Source organism: Lactuca serriola, chromosome 6, assembly GCF_051521515.1.
Source record: "Lactuca serriola cultivar US96UC23 chromosome 6, Lser_US96UC23_V15, whole genome shotgun sequence".
NCBI classification, from domain to species: Eukaryota; Viridiplantae; Streptophyta; class Magnoliopsida; order Asterales; family Asteraceae; genus Lactuca; species Lactuca serriola.
In genome coordinates this window covers 38,329,719-38,354,929 of record NC_136413.1, presented here as the reverse complement: position 1 = coordinate 38,354,929, position 25,211 = coordinate 38,329,719, and the positions used below count along the sequence as shown (strand labels likewise).

The window sequence follows — 25,211 nt, the reverse complement described above, 5'->3', positions numbered from 1 at the left end:
CTGGCCTTCGGAATATCCGGTCCGCCGTGGGTATGTTGGCCTATAGCACAAAGCAGGACCCACCTCAACCCAACCCCGTCAAACAACCACATGCACATAAACAATTAATCACATAACAAATCCTTAACCAGACAAACAGTCTAACAGATCACATAGTATATCAACATCCTAACCAGGATTCCAACCTAACCGGTCACTAGCATAACATCACCCTATATACCGGGTACTGAAATTAACCAGGTCAATAGCATAACATTACCCTATATACCGGGTACCAACCTTAACCAGGTTAATAACATAACATTACCCTAAATACTGGGTACCGACCTTCACCAAGCCACTAACATAACACCATCCTAAATACCAGGATGCAGATCTAGCAAAGCAATAACATAACAAACAATACCCAGATTTCCATCCGATAAAGGGCCGACCTTGGTGTCGTAGACCCTGTTAATATAGTGAGGATAACTCACCTGCAATTGCCGACGGAAGAGATAAGACCAAGCTGCTCCGACCAACGACACGATCTTTACCACATAACACTACCAAATAACCAATTCCATAAATACCAGAATTACCAAAATACCCTTGGAAGTCAAACTGGTCAACTCTTGGTCAAAGTCAAAGTCCTCAGTCAAATTCAACCTTCCTAGTTGATTCTACTCGCCGAGTCAACCCGTCGACTCGTCGAGTTCCTATACTCAGAAACTCCCATAATACGACTCAACTCGCCGAGTCACCCTAAGACTCGTCGAGTTCAACGATCTTGGAATTCCATCTTGTCCAACTCACTGAGTCGCCAATTCGACTCACTAATCCAAAGCTTTAACCAAAAGAGATTGGGTTCTGCGACCAGACTCGCCGAGTCCAAGGCAATCTTCAACAGACTCGCCGAGTTATTCTTCCAACTCGCCGAGTCCATGCACATGTTCATACAACTCGTCGAGTACACCCATGTGACTCGCCTAGTCTCTCCAGTTCTCAATCCATACATTGGTTTTTCGAGCCATGCAGGGGCTCCAATCCATAGATCCACTCTTCTACAGTCTAACCCTCACATAAAGTTGCAAACATTACGTGAAACCAAGGAGATATAAGCCCAAAACACACTAGGGCTAGAGTTGAGAACTAGGGGGCTTCACCATCAACTCTTATACAGAAGCTTTATGACATTTTGGACCATCATAAGCCTAGATCTAGAGTAGCAACCTCAGATCTAAACTCCAAACCCGAAATAGATCTCAAACAAGCTAAGGAACTCCAAAGCAACTACCAAGGATGAACCAAAAAGGAAATAGCTTAAGATAATGGTTCCTTACCTCTAAGATGTGCCCAAACTGATGTAGATACCATATCTACACAAGCCCCTTGATGCTAGCCTCTAATTTCTCAAGCTCCTTCCACCAAATTCCTTTTCTAGGCTCCAATCTCCTCAACAATGGAGTCTCACACGAAAATTAGGGTTTCTGGATCTCAAAAGGGTAGCAAAGAGGCTAAGGGTGGGTTAGAATGTGCTTTATATAGGGCACAACCCCCGGGATTAGGGTTTTCTCTCTTCAGCACCAACTTGTCGAGTCCAAGCCGCCAACTCGGCGAGTTGGCCACTTAATCCGCGACAGAATCCCACTCCGACTTGGCGAGTAAGCATGCCTACTCGTCGAGTCCCTTTCCTTAATGTACACTTTAAGTCCTTCAATAGCACCTCTGGAATTTGGGGTGTTACAGTGGGCTTTATCTTTCCATCCTTAATGTACTGCAAGTATTTAGGGTAGCTTCATTTCCAATGCCCTTTTCATGACAATAGAAGCACTCTGCTTCCTTTGGATTGCATGAAGGAGCAGCAGAACCACATTTGGACCCACTAGAATAGGATCCATCATGAGACTTTCCCTTGTGATTCTTTGAAGGAGCTTTCCTTTTCTTCCCTTTCCCATGTCCAATTACCAGGACTAGGGTAGCTGCAGTAGGAGTGGGTACAAGATATTTTCCTTTTAAACAACTTTCAGCAGTTCTCAGTAGGGCTTGAAGCTTGCTTAGAGTGACTTCCTCCTTGTTTATATAATAAGTCAATCTAAAACGATCATAACAAGGAAGTAAGGAGTGTAGGATAATGTCAATAGCCAACTCTTTGTCGAAATTGACATTCAACTCTAGCAAGCGGTCCACATATCTTTGCATCTTTTGCAAGTGGGTCGTGATGGACTCTCCATCCTTCATTTTTGTTGTTATCATGGAGGCAATGACTCATACCTTTCTTGTCGAGCACTCTGATGGTACCTTTCCATCAAGTCTTGGAACATCTCGAAAGGCTATCATGATGCACGACACCTTTGTCGTGTCCTTCTCATGAGCCCTATACTCAGCCAGTTGCTCAGGAGTAGCAGTTTCTTCATCAATCTCCTTAATCTGTTTGTCGAGGACCTATTCCTTTTCCTCGTAGCGCATGTCCATGCGAATGTTTCGAATCCAGTCATTGAAATCTGACCCATCGAAAATGACCCTCCCACATAAGTTAATGAGGGAGAAAGAGCCAGAAGCATTTGAGTTTGAAGTGTTGTTTGAAGTAGACATCTGAAAAGAAAGGACAAGTTTCATTAGATATAAATTTCTTAATATAACACCCAAATGAAATATTAAGGCTAGGACCCAACATAATATTTCACAATTCGGAAGAGGGATGCCGTAATCCAATTGGAAAATATTTGAAGGTAGGTAAATGACGATTTACCAATTTCACCACCCAAAACTAAAATTTTAAAGATTAAGTTTTATGAAATTCCTAGTTCTTTGAGATTCATTGAACTTTTCAATTGTATGTTTAAATCTCGATTATGCCCTTCAAGTTTGTGATTAGGATACCGAGGATCACAAACAAGGTGTGAATAACCATGCAAATTTGATTGGCACTCTCGAGTTATTTACCACCTAATCAATGTGCTAGTTAACCACACACGCTCTATTGATCTATGACAATTCTCGATCTACCCTTTGCCACCCTTGTTAGTCCATATTAGTGTGCCGGTTAACCACACACGCTCCACTAATGACTTGGCAAGGTGCAAAGTGCAATTTCATGGAATAGCACCATTTTTACATTTTCTCCTAAAGTAACTAAGATTGGGAATATATGAAAAACGTTTAGTTACTTTTATAATTATCCTTATACTTTTTAATGAGAATTAATGTCTTATCCTACCCGTTTGGATAGCGACCCTCCACTAGTCAAGGAAGCGGTGGGTGAGAGTGGACACCCATTCAATCACCATTTTATAGGCAATTTCCTTATACCCCCTTATAGACTAGCTTCATGAATGAGGCCTACTAATGGTAAGACGTATTGTCTTATACATATATATATATATATATATATATATATATATATATATATATATATATATATATATATATATATATATATATAAGTATTAAGATTTTAATATTACAATAGTATAAGGGTTGAATTTTACACTTTTAAAACTCTAGGGTTTAGAATTTAAATATTTCAAAATTAAAACCTTTTAATCAATTTTTTAAATTCCAAAACTTGAGGGCAAATTTTGAAACTTTTCAAAACTTCTTGGATCAATTTGAAAACAATTAAATTAATCATATAATTAACTATATCACAAAATTGACCTAATCTAATTTCATATAGCAAGATGATTCAAATCAAATTCTACAAATAATTAATTTTTTCAGAAAATCAAGTAATTATCTTAAAATTTGACAATCATCATTCAATTGGATGAGGATAATAATTACCTTATCAGAAAAATCGAATTTTATGAGTCAAAACAGTTTGTGGTAATGATCCGAATCCAAATCTGGCCAAAAACTCGAAAAAACTACCAACAGATGATTTGACTCGTCGAGTCAGGAAATGGACTCATCGAGTTGGCTCTACTCGTTGAGTTCCTTCATAGGACTCATCGAGTCCAGCAGTCAGAGGCCAAAATGAAATTTTTTTCATCTTTGAAAACAATACAATTGCATCAATATAACAGAAAACAACCTAGGCTCTAATAGCACTGATGGGTTTTGAGCAGTATAACAATCCTATGGTGCATATACAACCCTATTGCTTTGGATCTAAGTTTTCTCAAGTTATACATGCAATTTTCATTTTTCTAAAGCATGAACCCTAACTAGCATACAATTTTCAGATTTACAACATAAAACAAGTTAGATGAATACCTCTTGGTTGTAGCTTGTAGAACTTGGCCTTTCAAGAGCTTAGTACCTCAAATATGATACCTCAAATAAGTCACAAACACCAAATGCAAGAGTAGGCTTATGAGAGAGAGGTTAGAAAGCACCAAAATCAACTAGGGTTTCACCTTAGAAATGTTTGGCCGATTTTGGGAAGGCTAGGGGTTCAATTTATAGTGTGCAATCCTTAGGGTTTCATACATAAAACGCTAATTTACTTAAGCCTTTAAGTATTCCAATAATCCATATGATAGCCCTTTGGACTAACTCTTCATGGACTCTCATATAAATTTAGTCCATCCCTAATCAACATGGATCATTAGCCCAAACTATAAGTACTACTGATTTACCCAATCAGTAATTTAATCAATCTCTTTTGATCATTAAATTAATTCCAAATTAATTCTTGATCAATACCAATTAAATAATATAATTTCTCAATTAATATATTATTCATATAATATATTAATAAATCACAAATAACCTCTTTCTCAAAAGTTCATCCTGTCAAATTGCTCTGGTGAATGCAACCCAAAAGGACCATGCTACTATCAGGTCAAGTACATACCAATTATAGTTTTAGGCTTAGACACCTAATCCAACATTAAGCCCAAAGAAAAGCCCAATTCTCAAGCCCAACTAAGCGAAGCCCACCTGACTGAGTATGATGGACGTACTCAGCACGTACGCACAATGTGCTAGCTTGAGGGCTTGTACGCTAAGCGTACCTGCTTGTACGCCCAACGTACTCACTCATTCAGCCAAAACTTCATTCCATACCTTAATCCTTTAAGACATAGCCCCAAAACGTAGCTCTGACTTCCTTGAGCTGGAAAACCATGTAAAGTTGTTAACTTTATGTTCATGCATGTCTAAATGAAGCTCTTAAGCTTAAAAGGGACTTAATGAGTGACTTAATGCATGCATGCAACCAATTATCTCATAAATCTTGCACCTTTATGCTCAAGGAGTCCATTACAAACTCAGATATGGAATATCAAGCCCTTAAAACGATTTCACTCTCTCATCAACCCAAAAAGGGACCAAAAGCATAACAAAGCATAGTATGAAGAGATCTAAACATCTACAAGGCAAGGTTCAAACTTGATACCTTAGAAAGCTTGCACAAAAGAAGATGATTCTGGATCCAAAGCCTTTCCATCAAGCAAGACAACTTCAAGATCTCCACTTCCTTCACAAGGACCAAAAATGAGCACCTAGAACTTCTTACTAGCTCAAGAACACCACCAAGGGACTTAAGGATCGATTTTAGGGTTTTTGTGGCAATGAAGGTTGGTAAGGAGGCTAACCATGAGGACTTAAGGACTTTATATAGAGTACAAAATCCTAAATTAGGGTTTCAACATCTCGCATGTACGCCCCACATATAAGGATATACGCCCAGCATACGTGCCCGGAGTCCCATCCCACCCTCGCATGAGTACATTAAGCGTACCAAGTGATACTTCCCGAGTACTGCTCAAGGACCAAAAATGCAATGCTTTTATAACTAGGGAAAAATAAGAACATACCAGGATTCAAGTGTTACTATATATATATATATATATAACAAATATTCTCCTACTTTTTCTTACTACCTTTTATTGATACAAATCTTCCTACTCACTAGATTAAGGCAACCGTCAAAATTAAGAAATGATATTAAGAGAGAGAATTTGTGGATTACACATGTCATTATTTTATAGGAGCACGAAGATAAGTAGGAACAAAATAAAGGAGGATGTTTCATTTTTTTTAAAAAAATTAATAAATTTTTATTATATTTGTCATCATCTAAAATGGTAAGAAAATAGATAGGAAGAAAAAATGGAAAGATATTTAATTTTTCATTAACTATAGTATTACTTAGAAATAGAAAAGTCAATAAAGTTTTAAGTTAATTAAAACCTATTGAACAACTAATTAATTAATAGTAAATAATTATATTAAATATGAAATAGTTGAAAATTTATATTAATCGAACATAATTAAAAAGTTCGAAAATCCAAAATAATAGTATTGTAAAAGATAAATGATTTGTCTTAAAACTATAAAATTATTCTTTTGACAAATACATGTTTTGCAAATAAGTATAACATTAACATTAATTATAAAATAATAATATATAAAATTGAAATCATTTTGAACAATATTATTTAACATGTTTGATTAACATGTAATGAAATGGAATAATTTGTTGATTTCCCATAGGTTTTAAGTTCATCAAATGAATTGGAATGTAAAATATATGATTAAACTATATATATTTTTATTCGTTTTTTATTCTCTTCATTTATAACAATGATTAAAAATTAACATAAACAAAAATTTATTGTCAATTCCAAAAAAATTAGAAGTTTAGAGATGTTAGCTAAAACAATGGTTATGGTGTCTTAAGCAACATTGCAACACCTGATCATAGATGACCATCGAGTCTTCTTCTTGGTTGTTGAAAATAAGGTGATGAACATAGTTATGACAATAAAAATGACGACAATTGATGATACCTGTCAATAATTTTTTTCTTACAATCTAAAACACTATGACAAAGACGAACTAATATAGCAACATTTTTTAATGTTTTTTTTTTTTTTTTTTTTTTTGCGAAAGTAGAAAACTAAAATTTAAAATTAAATTACAATAACCACTTGTGAAGCGCAAAAAAAAAAAAAAAAAAAAAAAAAAAAAAAAAAAAAAAAAAAAAACTTTTGAAGCAGAAAAACAATTGAAGGAAACAAAAACGTAAGTGAATCTTGGTTATAGAGAAGCAAGTGACGCACAAAATATAACCCATGTATCATTTTAATTTTGTCTAGTGTAAGAACATTTTAATCAACTTCTAGTAGCATTTATGAACCAGATTGCAACACTTTTTTGCAACTTCCAACTTCTACGATATGCTCATCCGATTTAATTGAACACTACAACGATATTCGACTCTACGCCATATTTCATCATTGAGTCTATCTTGAAACATATTAACTTGATTGGTCTCTTTTATAATATATATATATATATATATATATATATATATATATATATATATATATATATATATATATATATATATATGGGAAGGATCAAATGAGAATACCTAAAAGGTTGAGAACGTGAAACAATTCTGGACCAATCAATATATAATATCATATTAGTAATTGTATATTTTAATTAAATTAAAATAAAATAAAATTCAATCAAATTAACTTAAATTTAGGATCAGTTACCAAAAAAGAAGGATATATTTGATTTTATTATTTTTCTTATTAATGGAATATAAAAAAAAAAAAACATTTGTACCAAAATTTATTTTAAAACTGGAAAAAACTAATTTTTTTCTCCTATGTCACTTTTTTTTCAAAAAAAAAAAAAAAGAATAGAAACCCAATCCCAAATCAATATATTTGTATTCACAAATGATTTTTTTTTTTCAAAAAATCTGATATTACTCCAGTCACAAATGAATATAAGTCAATTTACAAGTAATCAAATCCTTTTTTAATCAACTAAAAATAAAAATAGTGCAAAACTTATCATTTCTTCATAAAAAGAATACATCCAATCACAAATAAATACATTCATTAACACATGATTATACTGTTATTCACAAATGAATACACTGCTATTAACAAATGAGTATCTTGCAATTCAAAAATGAATAAATGAATACATCTGATCATAAGTAAATAGATTCATTCACACATGAATGAACTGATATTCAAAAATAAATACACTGCTTCTCTTGTGTATATCCTTAATTACATCCAGAAAAATTCAGAGAAGTTACATAGATAACTGAAGCCAATAAAGATGCCTACTGATATTTCTTGATAGAAAACACCCATTGACCATATGGAAGAATAGGAGCATCTAAACTCGTCCATGTCCGATTCAACGTCTTCTTCTTCTCCAAGTAACTACTTTTTACCTTTCGCATATGTGAAGCAGTCTCTCTAACCTCTCTACTACCACCATTATAACTCAACACTGCCTTACATGCTCTGATGATTATATGCGCTCTAGACTTGACTGCTCGGAAACTATTGATTCCAGCATCGGTGAGCGACCAAGTTGCTTGGTGTTGCCATTGATGCTCGTGGCTTTGGCTAAAAATTTGGATGCCTTCTATCAATAGAGCTTGTGTGGTGTTGTCGTTGCTAAAGCTATTGAAGTAAAACTTTAGAAAAATTGAGAAGGAGATACTGATAAGAGAAACAATAAATCGGATTTGATTATACTTGAAATGTGTTAATGGAAGCATCTTCGATGGGTTAAAGATGGATTTGGTTTCATTCACGATCGAGCTTTTGGAACTGATTAGGGATGCGATGAGAGAGAGAGAGAGAGAGAGAGAGAGAGAGAGAGAGAGAGAATAATAAGAAAACTCAATTTATTCAGAAGGCGAGGAAGATTTGAGGGAACGAAGGAATGTAGAAGACACAGGAATGTAAGTAAGCATATCAAATGGTAGAGGAGCAGGGAAGACGATGGAAGGGCTGATTTAGAGACTGGTGCTGATTAAATTGATGGGTGCGATTTTGATGAGCCCTAATTTAATTAGAGATCGGGGAGATATTAACGGGAACCTCTAAATATAGGCTAATTTTATGAAGTCAAATGAATTGTAATTCCCATAATGCCCTTACGTTCATTTTAGCCTTTTTAATTTCACCACAAAACTTTCATAATTTATATAAATGACACCATTTTAATAACCATAGGTATTACTATTTGGAAGCTTAAGATATATTATCGTGTTCTCAATTTTTTAGGTGTTATCTTTTGATCCTACACACTCACGTGTGTGTGTATATATATATATATATATATATATATATATATATATATATATATATATATATATATATATATATATATATATATATATATACGAAAATGAAAAAATGTGAAAAGGAAATAATAAAAATAAAATAGTCATTTCAAATTTTTAACAACCAATTTTTTTGATTTTAGACTTTTTATCGAGGTTCTAAAAAGCTCGCAATGGCTTTGTTATGGCTCCAAAACTTGTATTTTTCGTCAAGTTTTAATAAAAGGCGGTCTTAAAAATATTAATTATATAGAAAATTGTCATCTTAAGTCACGTCTTACAAACGACGTTACTCGTCAAGACTTGTAAAAACTTAAACTTGACATTGTCGCCAAAGTCATGTCTTATAATATTTAGAACATTGTTTTTTATTAAAGTTGAAAGTTTCTTTAAGTCATTTCTATAGATTTTTACAAATCACATTAACCACTTTTATATTTTTATCTAAATCAAAACATAGCAATATACAGATTTTTACAAATAACCACTTTACATTTTTTATCTAAATCAAAACATAGCTATCTATAAATTTTTACAAATCACATAACCATTTTACATTTTTTTTTATCTAAAGAGGGTGTTTGGCTTAGCTTTCTAAAAATCAAAAAATCCTTTTGGTAAAAGATGGAAAAATGAAGAATCCATGATTTTTCAAAAATATATCATTTACTTTACTGAATCGAAAAAGTTGGAAAATTCAGATTACCAAACATCTTTTTAACTTTTAGAAAAAAATAAAAATTTAAAATTTATCCCAAACACCCTCTAAATCAAAACATATCTATATATACATTTTTTTGAAATCACATGAACCGATTTTACATTTTTATTTAAATAAAACATAACAACTGAACCTTCTTTAATCGGTTATAGTACAGAGTTTATTTATTTATTTATTTTAAGAATAATGGTCTCGGACAAGCAATAAAACTCTAGTGACTGCAGGTCCTGTTATTTTCAATGGCAGCGGCTGTAGGCAGAACTTCCATAACTAACACAACCTTCTACCTACAAATTTTAGAAAGTTCAATTAAATCAAGGTCACTTGCGAATGCCAAGACAATTCATCAGCATTTCCTCAAGCAAAATCTCAATTACAGCTCCATTATTCTGGACAAACTCACCCGCGTCTACATTTCGTTTCACCAACTTCATCTTGCTCACAGAGTGTTCGATAAAATTCCTTACCCAGAAAGAAAGAACAACGTCTTGTTATGGAACCAATTGATCAGAGCGTATGCTTGGGAAGGACCCTTCGACCATGCCATCAATCTGTATCTTGAAATGACACAATCAGGGGTCACACCCAATAAATACACTTACCCATTTGCTTTGAAAGCATGTTCCGCTATACAGGATATAGAACTTGGTAAAACGATACATGATCGCGTGAAAAGTGAGTTTCTTGACGACGATGTTTATGTTTGCACCGCGTTGGTTGATTTTTACGCAAAATGCGGATTATTAGATGACGCACGCCAGGTGTTTGATAAAATGTCTAACAGAGATGTGGTGGCGTGGAATGCAATGATTGCAGGAAGTTCTCTTCATGGAATGTACCACAAAACAATGAAATTGATTGAGGAAATGCAGGATGCAGGATTAAGACCTAATTCATCCACCATTGTCGCCATTCTTCCAGCTATTGGAGAAGCTAGTGAGTTGATGCAAGGAAAAGCAATACATGGGTTTTCTATAAGGAGTAGATTTGATAACAATGTAGTTGTTGGAACTGGGATACTAGACATGTATGCCAAATGTAAACACCTTGATTACACAAGAAGAGTTTTTGACACAATCAATGTCAAAAATGAGGTAACTTGGAGTGCTATGATAACAGCATGTGTTGCAAAAGATTCATCCATGGAGGCATTGAAGCTTTTCAACCAAGCAATAGTAAACAACAATGGCAACATATCTCCAGTTACACTATCCACCATTCTTCGTGCTTGTGCTAATCTTACTAACATTAAAACAGGAAGGTGTATACATGGTTATTCAATCAAATTAGGTTTCATTTCTCATTTAACAATCAGTAACACCTTGCTTTCACTCTACTCAAAATGTGGGATTTTACAAGACACAGTGAGATTCTTCAATGAAATGGAGTTCAAAGACACGGTTTCCTTCAATTCCATCATCTCTGGTTGTGTCCAAAATGGTGATGCTGGAATCGCGTTTAACATGTTTGCAAATATGAAGAAATTAAGAATCAACCCTGATATGGAAACCATGATTGGATTCTTTCCTACATGTTCTCATTTAGCAGCTTTGAAACATGGAGCATGTGGACATGGATATGCAATAACACAAGGGTTTACAAAATCAACTAAAGTTTGTAATGCTATTATCGATATGTATTCAAAATGTGGAAAAATAAATCTAGGAAGGTTAGTTTTTGATCAAATGAATACACGCGATGTAATCTCATGGAATGCTATGATTTTTGGTTATGGTATACATGGTTTAGGGTTTGAAGCAGTTGAATTATTTGAAAATATGTTAAGACATGGTTTTAATCCAGATGGGGTGACTTTTATTTGTGTTTTATCCGCTTGTAGTCATTCAAGACTTGTTGAAAAAGGTAAAGATTTATATTATTCCATGAATGAAAAGTTTCAAATATCACCAAAAATAGAACATTGTTTATGTATGGTTGATCTTTTGGGGAGAGCAGGACTTTTAAGTGAGGCTCATGAATTCATTCTTGAAATGCCATTAACACCTGATGTTCGTATTTGGAGTGCACTTCTTGGTGCTTGTAGAATTCATAAAGATTTCAATTTAGGTGAAGAAATTTCAAGAAAGATTCAGATTCTTGGACATGAAAGTAGTGGAAACTTTGTGATTTTATCTAATATTTATAGCACGGCAAAAAGATTCGATGATGCAGCACGTACACGTGTCATACAGAAAGAGAAAGGGTTCAAGAAAAGCCCGGGGTGTAGTTGGATTGAAATAGATGGAAATGTTCATATGTTTGTTGGTGGAGATAAGTCACATCCATGGTGGGTTTTGATCAAAAGAAGGTTAGATGAATTGCTAGTGGGGATGAAGGAATTGGGGTATGATGGAGATTATGGTTTTGTCCTTCAAGATGTTGAAGAAGAGGAAAAAGGGCATATTCTTTTGTATCATAGTGAGAAGTTGGCAGTTGCTTTTGGTGATGTTAGTTTGAGGTTAGGAAAAAGTATTTTTGTGACTAAGAATTTGCGGGTGTGTGTTGATTGTCATACGGCTTTGAAGTATATGAGTATGATAATGAAGAGAGAAATAACGGTTAGGGATACGATTCGTTTTCATCATTTTAAGGATGGAAGTTGTAATTGTGGAGATTTTTGGTAGGATGTTAATGTATATAGTTTACACATAAAAATACAATGTAGTTTTCTTAATATTGTTAACAACTAATTAGTTGTTCGGATGTTTTCAAGTTTTTCGAGTTTTTGATGGTAATTGTATATGGGTTTTTGTAAGAAATGCATAAAGACATTGTTTTAAGCAAATTTACGATGTTTTGTTTGTCTTTAGAGGCTTGTGTGATACAACTATAATTGCATTTAACGGTACATGTATTTTTTTTTTGTATGAATGTATTTTTTAAAGAAAAATCAAAGTTTTTTCTATAAGACTGTTGGGTATGGGTAACGCCCACCGGGGAGATTTTGGGCGTTGTAACGCACAAACACCGCCCTCTTCATGGTTATTGGGCGTTATACGTTTGCGCGTTGCTTCTCATTACCACCACCACCTTCCATTGACGTCGTTTTTCTTCTTTTTCTCAAAAACGATCGGCGTTGCCTACAGCTATCAGCCTAAAATTTTATATGGTACAAACATCGGTTTGTTGTAGTTATTCCATATTAGTATCGGACATTATTATTATTATTAACCGGGACTGAGAAACCTAAGGACCACCGACTTTGCTCATAAAAAGGATGGGTCGATCCAAGGCATAACACAAACTAGGGGTGGAATTGGTATGGTACCAATTCGTTTTTCCTTAAACCTTGTACCGTACTAATTATAATTGGTAAAAAAATTTGCTACCGGTACCGTACCAAGTATACTTGGTACAAATATATTTGACAACCAATAAGTTTGATTGGTACAAATTGGTAATGGTACATACCGACTTCTTTTAATAGTCAATTGTAAGATTTTAAAATAAACAAACACATCGGGTAATTTAGATGTTTAGTAAAGAAATTTGTTACGCAATTCTTTTAATTTACAAAAGAATTTTATTGAAAGTAACACAAAATAAGGTTTTAGTTTTATGATTTAACGTAATAATAACTATTGACTAATGCGACCAAATAACTTATATAACGTTCTTAAAAATGTAAACACTAAACACAATTAACAATTGAAATTTACGGTTTTGTTTATATATATATATATATATATATATATATATATATATATATATATATATAATGAATTCGTTGTACGATATTATCATGGTATTCAAACTTTTGTATCATTACCGTACCGAGTTATATCATTAATGTATCAAGATTGTTCAATTGGCACGATACTACCAACCAAACATGTTGGCTACCAAATATATTGGCTACAACTTTCTTGGTTCGATTATTAGCATGTTGGTTGACTTTCCGTAGTACAATTTTGATAGCCCTAACACAAACAATAGTATTAGGGGGCTAAAATCCAACATTTTAAAATATTATTATATAAACAAGTTTAATTTTATCATAGATTATGACATCAAAGTTTAAACAAAACAGTTAATATTAAATATTCTTACATCGTTCATCAAAGTGAAAACTCATCAACCTTTTACGTCTTTGAAGTTTTGCACAATTACCTGTAAACTATTCTTTTAAGCAAGTTTCATTTAAAAGTACGGAACCAATGAGTCATTCAAAAACTAGTTCACTAGACATAAGAGTGCAAGCAAACTGAATTACTCAACCTTGACTCATTAGAAAGATTCAAGAATGAGATAAATGAGCTCAACCCGAGCTCAATCAATTAGTGAACTCGATTAGACTCACAAACCTAAACGATTATCTATAATAAAATATCATATATTTTTATTAGATTTTAGGGAAATCTTCGCTAAAATCTCAATATTTTTGGTCAATTTATGGTTTAATCCGAACATTTTTTGAATAAAAAAGTCATGATTATCTAATTTTATACGATAATTTGCAATCTTCTGCTAAAAAATAAAGATTGTTTCGTTAATTTGGCATTAAAGAAGTCCTTGCTTTATTTTTATCACATTGGCTTAGTTTTTATATCAATGGAATAATGAATATAAAATTTTAACAAATGTATTTACATGACATGAGGGGGAAAATGAAAACTAGAAATGAGAGATAGGAGAGTGGGTGGAGTGTATTTTATAAATAAAGGGCGTTTCACAACAATTTTTTTTTATCTTACTTAACAATTTATGCTTTAAAGAATTGTATAATTTCTATATTATATAACCCTTCAAAACATAAATGTTGTGTATTACAAAAAAAATGTTGCGTATGGATTAGTTCCCATAAATAAAATGATAGAATTGTAACCTTAAAGGAAGAAGATGGGAAGTTGGTCGTACACATAACCGATAGTGGTTTTATAAGATGTTGGGTTTCAATTTTGCTTCAAAATAAGTCAATAGTGTAATATAAGTTAGAAGCTAGAAAATACTCATTGAGTTCCACAATTGGTTGGGTCCTCATGTCATTAGGAGAATCCGAAGCCAGAAAAGCCTAATTGAGTTCTACCATTGGGATGATCCTTAGGTAAATCCTCCATAATAAATGAAAATAATTTTGCTATTTGTCATTTTCTTATGCATTATGACACATGTCATCTCTTCTAATAAATGAAGGTTTTTTTTTTGTCACATGTGACACTCTTATTCAATTTGTCAAATGTCATTTTGTGGTTGTTTTGAATTAACTTCTTTTCCACATGTCATTTTAGTGATTTTTCTATTTTAATAAATTCTACATAATAATTTAATGTAATAATTACAATAAATATAATAATAAATAAATATCAATTTCATTAATGGATTTACCTTCTTATTTCAAAATTCTCAAACTAAAGGTTATTAGTTTATTTATTTAAATTTAAAAGATAAAAAAAATCAGTTTTAATAATTCATTATTTTTCTTATTTTCTTATAAATCCAAAGTTCTTAAATATTTAAATATTTATATTTAATTTTTCTTAATTAACTCATGTAATACATGAGTCTGACACCTAGTTTTGTGGTAAATTTAGATTAAAATATATTCATGTGTCATTTTGTGGTTTTTCCATTTTATTAAATTTCATATAATACTTAAATTTAATAAATATAATAATAAATGTATATCCAATTCATTAATTGAACCTCCTTATAACTTCTAAATTTCTAAATTGAATCCGATTATTGTAGTTGTTTATTTATTTTATTTATAAGTTTAAATTTAACAGATAAATAAGCACTTCAATTTTATAATTAATATTTTATTTTTTCTTATAAATTAAAATTTTCTAAATTGTTAGATCTATATATTTTTAATTAAACCCATGTAATACATGGATATCACAACTAAGAAAAAAATAACTAAAAAATTATCAGGTATAAAAAACAAGATAAAAAATTATGTATGAGACAAAATGTTAAATTAGGTTTTAGAAGATAATAGTATGAATAGCCAACTCAAACAAGCAAAATGCGGTTGTTGAGCCTTCAAAAGATACCTTCCAAGCAATGCCTTCTTCTATCATGTTCCTTTTTTACCTTTTGGGTGTAGTGGATATCAACCACCTAAGGTCAAGGTGTCACTAGACCACTCTAAAGTGATCCTATTTATTTTTTTCCTTTTTCTTGGAAAATAAAATGTTTTGACAACTCAGTAGTTTTATGTAAGTTATGTGTCATATCTTGTTTAACGGTAAAATAAATGAAGAATTATAATCGGTAATATTAATAAGTTAATAATACATTTGATCGGTAATATAGGTTACTAATAAAAAGTTAAATACTTAAACAATAATTTAAAAAATAGTTGAAAAGGCAACTAACCCTTGTTACGATTCATCCAAGATTTCAAATCAGAAATGATGCAAATCATATAGTTATTTAACATATATGTATGATTGTATGTAAATATAAATTCTTTCTAAATATAAAATTTGATAACACAATAACATTTTTATCAAGATTTTTTTTTTGTTTTAAACCAAAAAGACATAAAAAAAAAATCTCTTAAATCAGTTTTATAGTTAATACCGTCCATGCACAACCCAAGAATGAAGAAATGAATATTTTATTTAACTATTTTGTCGTTCAAGGATAACAACAAGGATTAAATCCATCAAACATTCCAATGCCTCGCTTTGGATTTATTAATTAACTATTTCTTTGATAAATATAACTAATTAAAAAGGTAAAATACAATTTCATATAGAGTAAGTTACACTTTTGGTCCATGTGGTTGACAGGAATCTTCAAGCTTAATCCTAGTATTTAAATGTTAACCTAGTGGTCTTTATTGTTGGCAAATCCATCGGCTTTTGTACCTATTCTCGTTACCATCAATGCCTTTCCATTAAAAGTTTATGAAATGACTAAAATATCCTTGTTTTTGCTTTTATTTGGTTTTAAATTTTCTTGTTTGTTTATCATTATCAGAGTATAGCAATAAAACCAACACCATTTATCAATACGAACACCATCATTTTTCACCACCACACCATCGTTTTCACCATAATTACCATTACTTTTCCTAACTAACAACACCTACAACTCAAAATTAGAGTATACTAGAGAGTGAAATGGACCAAAACCAGAAATGGACTATAATTGTATATAACTACCTAAAATGAACATAAAACGAATTGATGGCAGTTATGTGTTGATGAGAGTGGGAGAAAGGAGAGGGAAGGGAAAGGGAGATCAGTGGTGGAAGATGAGAAGGGGGGGGGGGGGGGGTTGTGTCGGCCGAAGATAGAGTTGAAGGCATCATTGACCACCGACCATAAAAGAGATGTTGCAAGCAAGAAGGTGGGTAACGTGGTTGCGGTGCTGAAGATGGCGATGGAAATGGAAATGTTGGTTCTTCGAATTGGTGAAGCGGCAACAACTTAGAGTAGCGAGAGATTTGGCAAAAGATGAGAGAGGCGGTGGTAGGGGAGTTGAGAAAGGGTGAAGGTGAGATGGAAGGCGGAAACGGTTGGTCCTACAGGTACTGTGGAGTTGGAGTGAGCATTTGGACCAGGCTGTTTGGTAAAAATTGGTGGTCCATGAATTGGACCTGTTGAGGCTTACTAGATCTAGTCTAGGTTTGAGTTTTCTAATTCTTGTACCCGTTGGACCGATACAACTTTAGGCATATGTGGTACAATTCATTGAGGCCATATCGAAGTTTGTTTATCTATTACTTTAGAACAAATACACGTTGGACTGGACGTGGACGTGGACTTTGACTAGACCTACCTGGTTTTGTACACGGACCGATTTTGCATGATTTAAAGAACCAAGAAGCGAACCTACTCTAAAAAACCGATCCAGATATCCAAATGCTCAACCCTACCGTATAGAAAGTGAGAGAGATCGCAATGGTTAAAGGGAGTTGTGTATGGGAGAGAGGATAACAGTGGCGGACCTTAGTGGTGCCCCAGGGGTCCCGGGCCACTCCTCCGATTTCGGCACGTAGTGTAAAAAAATTTATGTTTTTTTTTATGTTTTATCTACTAGGTGCACCTGCTTAAAATACGAGTGCAACTACTAATATAGATTTTTTCGGAATTTTTTTTTTAGTGTCACCCCTGCTAAAACGTTCTACCTCCGCCACCGGAAGATAATGTGGGGGTCAATTGATCTCAATTAAGGATTTTAGGGATTTTCTTTGTTTTGATGTTTATTTGTATATATCAAGTTCTTATGGGAGAAATTTTTTTTACTGATTTGGTTCGACGGTAAAAAGGTCATTTCATAGGAGATTAATGAAGGTGGGTTGACGGTAATTGAGACAGGGAACCAAAACCGAAGGATTTGCCAACCATAAGGATCAGTGGTGTCAAATTTCTATAACTTGGACTAAACTGGCAGATTCGCATCAACAATGGGGACCAAAAATGTAATTTACTCTTTTATGTAAAAAAAAATAGAAAAAAAAAAAGCTAGAGAACTGGCGCCGTTTTACGGATCTTTCTTGAAACAATCAAAATTTAACACGTATGCAATGGGAAAGAAAAGGAGTCTAAGTGTTGAGAATGGAGTCAAGAAGTAGATGAAATAATATTAACAATCATGAAAACAATGACCACCTAGCTAACATCTCTTTCTCTCTCTATCTCTCTGGATTTGCATTGTTAATGTCACTGCATTGTGATCAATCATTTTATTGACGACGACAAAAAAGGAAAGGAGAAAATAACCAAATTTCATACATTGCAAATCTGTTTCTCAAAAGCTGAGAATTGGTTTGTTCATGATGAAAGTATTAGCTTGCACAATTTTGTAGAACCCATTAATTAGTAGAGATCACATTCACCGCTACATAAATATGTACAGACAACAAAGAAACGGGAAGTCGCCCAGCTCAGGGGAGAGGATTGATTTCAAGTTTTCAAATTTTCAAGCTCTTCAGGTAGCAACGATAACCCATCAATCATCTTTGTGAACTTCCATTATCGTAATTGTTTTCTGTTTGGAAGATTAATGAATTTGTGGCGATATTTGTTGCTTTTCTGTATTGTTTTGTGATCCATCGTATACTTTTTGGTAAAGTTGGCTGGTTCTGTGTAGTTTTTCTTGTATGAGTTAAGCACCATGTGATGCACTTCAAGTGTTTGATAAAATTACTAAGAAGGATTAAGTGGTGAATCTTTGATGCTTTCTTGTATCTTTTAATGCATTCATGATTCATGTCATATCCATGGTGATTAATTACAAGATTTTATTGTTTTTAGGTACCAAAAGTATGGGACAAGCTTCTAGTGTCCATAATCTCTGTGGAAACAGGAAAAACAGTTGCAAGATCAAACAAAGCTTTGGTGAGAAATGGAAACTGTCAATGGACAGAAACTCTATCCGAATCTATCTGGATTTCACATGATGATTCTTCAAAAGAGCTTGAAGAACATCTCTTTAAATTCGTTGTTTCCATGGTATGAAAGATCTTGATCCTCTAACTTAAAAATTTTATCATTTAACCTTGACAAAATCTTGTCTTTTTTTTGGTTTTGTTCTAGGGTTCTGCTAGATCTGGCATTCTTGGAGAGGCAACTGTAAATATTGCACGCTACTATACAAGTTCAAGATCATCTGCTCCACTTTCATTACCTTTAAAGAAATGCAACCATGGCACAGTTTTACAGGTAAAATTAATGTGAATATTATTACAATAATTTGTATTATAAGTTGAGTTCTTTAATGCTATGTTTGATGTTTCTTATCGACTTACTTTCTCATTTTTCAGGTCAAAATTCAGTGCCTAACACCAAGAACAAAGCTCAGGTAATGTTTATGATATATTTTTTTTGTGATATTTCCATGTTTCAATTGATGTTGAAAGTTGTGAATACATATTGAAGGGTTGAAGGACTAAAAGCAGAAGCCATGGATGAAAGTTATGATGATGCATTAAGCAGATCAAATGGGTCAGCTGCTTCAGTTGACTTGAGTGCTAAATCCTCTCAAAGTCAAGAATTGAATCCCACTTCACTTCTTGGAAAGATTAAAATCATGGTATGTTTACAATGATATAGATTCTCCAAACTTTGACTTTCTTGATCAAACTGACTGATTTTCAACTTCTAAATCGATATACTTGCATAAAATGAAACAAATCATAGAAATTTGACACCTTTGGTTCTTGATTTTTAAATTGATTCATATCAATTTGACTAATGTGATTCCATTTTCTTGTTTCCTCCTTGATGCAGGAAACAAGTTATCAACCATCTGGATCGAATCAAAACAATGATTCGGCTGAATATTCTTTAGAAAAAGAGAGATTCTATAAAAACAATCATATGAATGGAATCAAGAACAAGCTTAATGGGAATTCAAGAAACAGTTCACCTCGAAGCAATTACCCTAATGAAGAAGATCTTTCTATATCAAAATCAAACAACTCATCTTTCAAATCAAGAATAACTCATGATGATCAAGAAGAAGAGTATGAAGAAAGCCCTCCACCTGTCCTTCCCACATCATCAATGCCAAACACCGGTTCTTCAAAGAACCTTCTAGAAGCAGCTGAAGACACCATTGAAGAGCTTCGTGAAGAAGCCAAAATGTGGGAGAGGAATTCACAGAAGTTGATGCTTGATTTGGAGATCTTGAAAGAAAGATTCTCTGATCAATCCAAGAATCTTACAGATTCTAAAATGGAGCTTTCAGCAGCACGAATGGAACGTGATGGCATGAAGAAAGAAGTTGACCAGCTTAAAAGATTGGTGGAGGTCAAACAGAAGGTCAAAGTGGAGTCAACATATAAGTCAGAAAGTGGATCACAACTTCTAAAAGAACTTGAAATCGAGCTAAAAGCTCATAAAGAATCAAACACTGATTTGTCTCTACAACTGAAGAGAAATCAAGAATCAAATATTGAGCTTGTGTGTATTCTTCAAGAACTAGAGGAGACTACAGAAACACAAAGAGCAGAAATCGAAGAACTTTTGGAAGTCAAATCAAAGTTTAGTGATTTAGAAAAGTCTTTCAATTTCAATTTGGTGGAAATCAGAAGCTTACAACTTAACTTGCAACAAATGGAGGAATCAGAGAAAACATTACAAGCAAACATGCAGATTCTTGAACAAGCTTTAGAGAACAAAATCAGTGATTTAGAAAACGAACGAATTTCAAATAGCCACACTCTATCACTTCTTGAAAAAGACTACAAAACTAACTTATCCATCAAAGAAGAAGAAATCAACAACTTGGAGTCAAAACTATCTGAAAAAACACAATCTGAATCACAACAAATGCATGAAATCCAAGAGCTTCAACAAAAAGTTAGTGAGGTGGAAAAAGAATGTAGTGAATTGACCAATGAAAACTTGGAGCTTCTTTGTGAGATTAAAGAATTGAAGAAACAAATCCAAGAGAGAAATATGGTTATTGAAGAAGATCAAAAGGTGATAAAAGATTACAATTTGAAAATCCGGGAACTAGAGAGGTTGAATGAAGAACAAGAGGATCTAATTTCTGCTCTTGAAAAGGAGAAAGAAGAGTTACAAGAAAACATGGAAGATGCATTGGAAGAGAGCAATATAACATCTAAATGTCTGGATAATTTGAGAAATGATCTCATGGTGCTTAGTAGTAGTGTTGATTCACAAGTTTCTGCTAATAAGTTACTTGAAAAGAAAGCGTTTGACTTGGAAAAAGTCAAACATGAAGCCGAGCTTCGGTTGTTTGAAGTGGAAGAAGAGAATGTCCGCTTATCAGAAAGTTTGACTTCACTGGAAAGTCAACTGAGACGTATGAAAGATGAGTTACAAGAATCTGAATCTGTGAAATTTGATCTTCAAAATGAGGTTGAAAAGTTATATGATATTGAAAAATTACTATTGGAAGCTCAAGAAGAATGTGGAAATTTGAAATCCGAAAAGAAGAAACTTCTAGAATCTTCCGAGGGGCTCATTGAGGAATGTAGTAATCTTGAGAAGTTGTATGAAGAGATGAGAAAGGAAAAGGGAGAGTTGAGTGAGAAATGTTCTAGTTTGGAGGTCGAATTAATGGAAGCTAGGGGCAATTTGGTAATTTCTTCCGAAAGGGTGGCTAGTTTAGAAGAAAAACATTCTTCTATGTTGGAAGAGTATATGTTTAAAGAGAAGAGTCTTTCTTCACATTTGGATGAACTTAATCAAGAAAACTGGAAGTTAAAAGAGAAAGTTACAATGGAAGAAAGTTTGTTGAATCAAATGTATTTAGAGAAGACTTCCGAGATTGAAAACTTCCAAAAAGAGGTACAACATTTACAAAATGAAATTTCAAAGCTTCATGAACAAAAGTCAAAGGCGGTTTCCGAAAAGTCAAAGCTGGAATCTTCTTTGAAAGAAATCCATTCAAGAAATGAATCGATTGAAAACCAACTTCAAACTCTTCATAAGGAATCTGAATCCAAGATTCAAGACTTAGAAACTGATCTCATTGCCATTAAAGAAAGCAATAAAAAACTGATGACAGATCATGAAAAGAAATCAAAGGTGTTGTTTGGTTACAGAATAAGAGAAGAGAGAAGAAAGACAATGGAAAATGATCTAGAACTTAAGCTTACAGTTTCAGAATATGAACGCCAACAACTCATTGAAGAAGCTTCAAAGTTAAAAGATAAGTTGCAGAAAACCTCGAATCTTGACAATGAAGTAATGGATCATAAACGAAAGCTTGATAAGCTAAAGTATGAAAAGAACAATCTAGAAGCTTCTTTTCGTTCTCTTTCTAGTAGTTTTGAAGAGGTTAAAGAAGAAAAGATTTCGTTTCTTGAAAAGATATCTACCTTAGAGGCATCTGTAAAAGAATATGAGGAATGTAAACATGAGAAGAATGTTCTAGAAGAAAAGATAATGCAACTCGAGGGAGATCTAATGTCTAAAGGAGCATCACGTTCTTTAGATTCTGAGATGAAAAATGAGCTTAGTAGAATCAAGAGTGCAAATTTGCAATATCAGTTGAAAGTTCAACAAATTGAAGGAGAAAAGAATGAATGCTTGAAGAAAGTTCATGCTTTAGAAGAAGATCTAAGACTTTTGTCAACAAAATCAGGGAGTAAATCGGTAAATAATTAAAAAAATTTGATTTTGATTCACTTAACAACGAAGTGTTCTTGTGTTTTTACCAAGAATCTTTATTCTTATGATCTTTTATATCTTTTTTATCAGGGTGTTCATGAGGTTCATTCTCAAGAAGACATTGATAATGCAGAAAAAATAGAGATGCTTGAAGCACAGCTTGATGAGGCTCTTGATGCAAATAACAAGTATAGAGCTCAACTCAAGAGGTGAGTATGATGAAAACACTAGTCAACCTTTGGCTTTTAGTAGTCAAAGGTCAACTTATTGATGAAAACTATAAGGATTACGTGTATGCACAAGTAGTTTTCATGGTTGTAGCTTTTAACTAGTTTGCATATTTTATAGGCTAAAGTCCGAGGGGCGTAATAGTCTTTCATCAAATCCTGGAAAATCTAAGGTTGAAGGTGACTTGGTAACGAAAGAGAGATTTGAAAGGACAAAATCGTCATTAGAGACAGAGCTAAAAGACCTTCGTGACCGTTACCTTGAGATGAGCCTCAAGTATGCTGAAGTTGAAGCCGAAAGAGAAGATCTTGTAATGCAGTTAAAAACCAACAATAGCACAAGGAGACGATTCCAATTCCTTGAAAGCCAATGAAAAATACAAACTATTCGTTATATCAAGATTAATAGTTAAGCTAAATAATCATTAAGGCACATAATGACATGAATATGAGTCTATGTCTATTGAGAACACTTTACCACATAATGAAATAAGAGGTTTAATGTTAATAAACATTAATTGGTTTTTGTTCTCTTTTGGTACTATTTGATGAATAGAATGTATAAATATAGTTCATCTTCAAGAGAGGTTGTTTATGTGAACTAAAAGATTGTGATGCACACCGTGTCATTCTAAGATACCAATTTTACTATGTATATCTTTATGCGCGTTCTTATATAGATGTGTGTATTTTTATTCTATTGATATCTCATCTATTGAATATAGTAGGGTTTAAACAAAGCCATTGAACCGAAAAAATGTTAACCGGAGGGCAATGTGGATCGTATTGGGTTGAGAAGTCAGATATCCATATTATATATTTTGGTTAATGTACCACCCTTTCTCTTTAACCTATATGGAATCATAATAATTTGATAAGCATGATAAAGTCCCATAATGTATTAAAGACAATTAGTAGTTTACTATGGAGTGTTACTACTATACAAATTTCAAAAACTAAACCAACATTCTTGTGAACCTATTATCTTGTTTGTTCTCATGTTATGAGTAAGTTGTAAGACTATAAGGTCATTATTGAGCAAAAACATTCTGAAAGGGTATAGTGTTATGATGAGATTGAAAGTATAGTGCCTTAATCAGAATCTGTTGAATGTTTAAGATATTTAAGATAATATATAGTTGGTCAAAGTTTAACATCCGAAAATGAGGGTTAGATGTATTGACCTTAATTATGAATTTACCATTATTATTTAAATTCTTATCTAATTTATGACATGGGTGTAGGTGATTAAGCGAAGATGCCAAATGCAAATGGAGATTTTCAAAGACGAAAATCATGGTATGTTGGAATTTAAAGGACAATACTATTTTAGTACTTGAATCTTAATTATTACAATAAGTTGGAAATTTGTCAAGTGGTGGAATTGTCATTTATTTGGTGATTTAAGTATGATTAATTAAAGTTGGTGGAAGTTGTTTCCTCTAAATCGAATAATGGAGCTTTGATACAAAATAGATGGCTATAAATAGATGTGATGGACCCTCCTTAGGATTTTAGTTGGTTATTGAAGCCTTGGGAGAAGAATAAGAGATTTGCTGGTCATGATGTGAGCTTTGGGTAGAATCAAGAAAGGTAGACCTTCATTTTCGGATTTTTGCATCGCCAAGGATTGCTAAAATCCTTTATTGATCTCACAAGGTGTTATTCTCTTCCACAATTGTATGGTTAGTCGAGAAATGAGAGAAACCTAGATTTCAATGGTGATTAGGGAATTCAAGGTTGTTTCATGACTATGAATGTAGTTAAACAATATTTCTAATACGTTGTAATAGATTTTTAAGTTGATTACAAGTGATGGAATGGAGAAAAATAGACAAAAACCTCAAGCTAATACGAATTTGGACACCGATACTTACGATACAACACTTATTGAAAAGAAGGGCCATGCAAACCCCAAGACGACGTCATAATCCTATTTATGGAAGATTGGCTTATATGTTAATCTTTTAGAATGACTAACTCACACATCTCATATTTTATTTATAAATCTACATCTTTTGTCCCAAATGGGGAGTTGAACCCTCAAACTTTAGCTCAGGGCATCACTCCAACAACTCATGATACCGCTAGACCATAAACCCTTTACTTTGGGTAATCAATGTATTAATGAACGACATGATTGTATGTATATATAAATAGGAGATTAGTTTGTGTATTTG

The 25,211-nt window shown here is 33.0% G+C and overlaps 2 protein-coding genes across 2 annotated transcripts; both read left to right on the top strand.

Moving 5' to 3' along the window:
• Window positions 1-9,936: 9,936 nt before the first annotated feature.
• On the top strand, window positions 9,937-12,473 carry LOC145059231 (pentatricopeptide (PPR) repeat-containing protein). The gene has a single exon (XM_079007078.1). The coding sequence runs from the start codon at window positions 10,001-10,003 to the stop codon at window positions 12,383-12,385; it is 2,385 nt and encodes a 794-aa protein (XP_078863204.1). The 5' UTR covers window positions 9,937-10,000; the 3' UTR covers window positions 12,386-12,473.
• A 5,848-nt stretch (window positions 12,474-18,321) lies between these two features.
• LOC145057893 (uncharacterized) lies at window positions 18,322-23,545 on the top strand. Its single transcript, XM_079005805.1, has 8 exons — window positions 18,322-18,651; window positions 18,974-19,171; window positions 19,256-19,381; window positions 19,483-19,520; window positions 19,598-19,751; window positions 19,949-22,789; window positions 22,895-23,013; window positions 23,153-23,545. Exons 1-8 carry the CDS (start codon window positions 18,568-18,570, stop codon window positions 23,403-23,405), a joined length of 3,813 nt encoding a protein of 1,270 aa, XP_078861931.1. The 5' UTR covers window positions 18,322-18,567; the 3' UTR covers window positions 23,406-23,545.
• The last annotated feature ends 1,666 nt before the right edge of the window (window positions 23,546-25,211 follow it).

Excerpts from the sequence above, each read along its gene's own strand:
- LOC145059231 (XM_079007078.1), top strand. The coding sequence starts at position 10,001 with ATGGCAGCGGCTGTAGGCAGAACTTCCATAACTAACACAACCTTCTAC.
- LOC145057893 (XM_079005805.1), top strand. The coding sequence starts at position 18,568 with ATGTACAGACAACAAAGAAACGGGAAGTCGCCCAGCTCAGGGGAGAGG. Across the intron at positions 19,172-19,255 it reads TTAAATTCGTTGTTTCCATG|GGTTCTGCTAGATCTGGCAT; the intron begins GTATGAAAGATC and ends GTTTTGTTCTAG. Across the intron at positions 22,790-22,894 it reads CAAAATCAGGGAGTAAATCG|GGTGTTCATGAGGTTCATTC; the intron begins GTAAATAATTAA and ends CTTTTTTATCAG.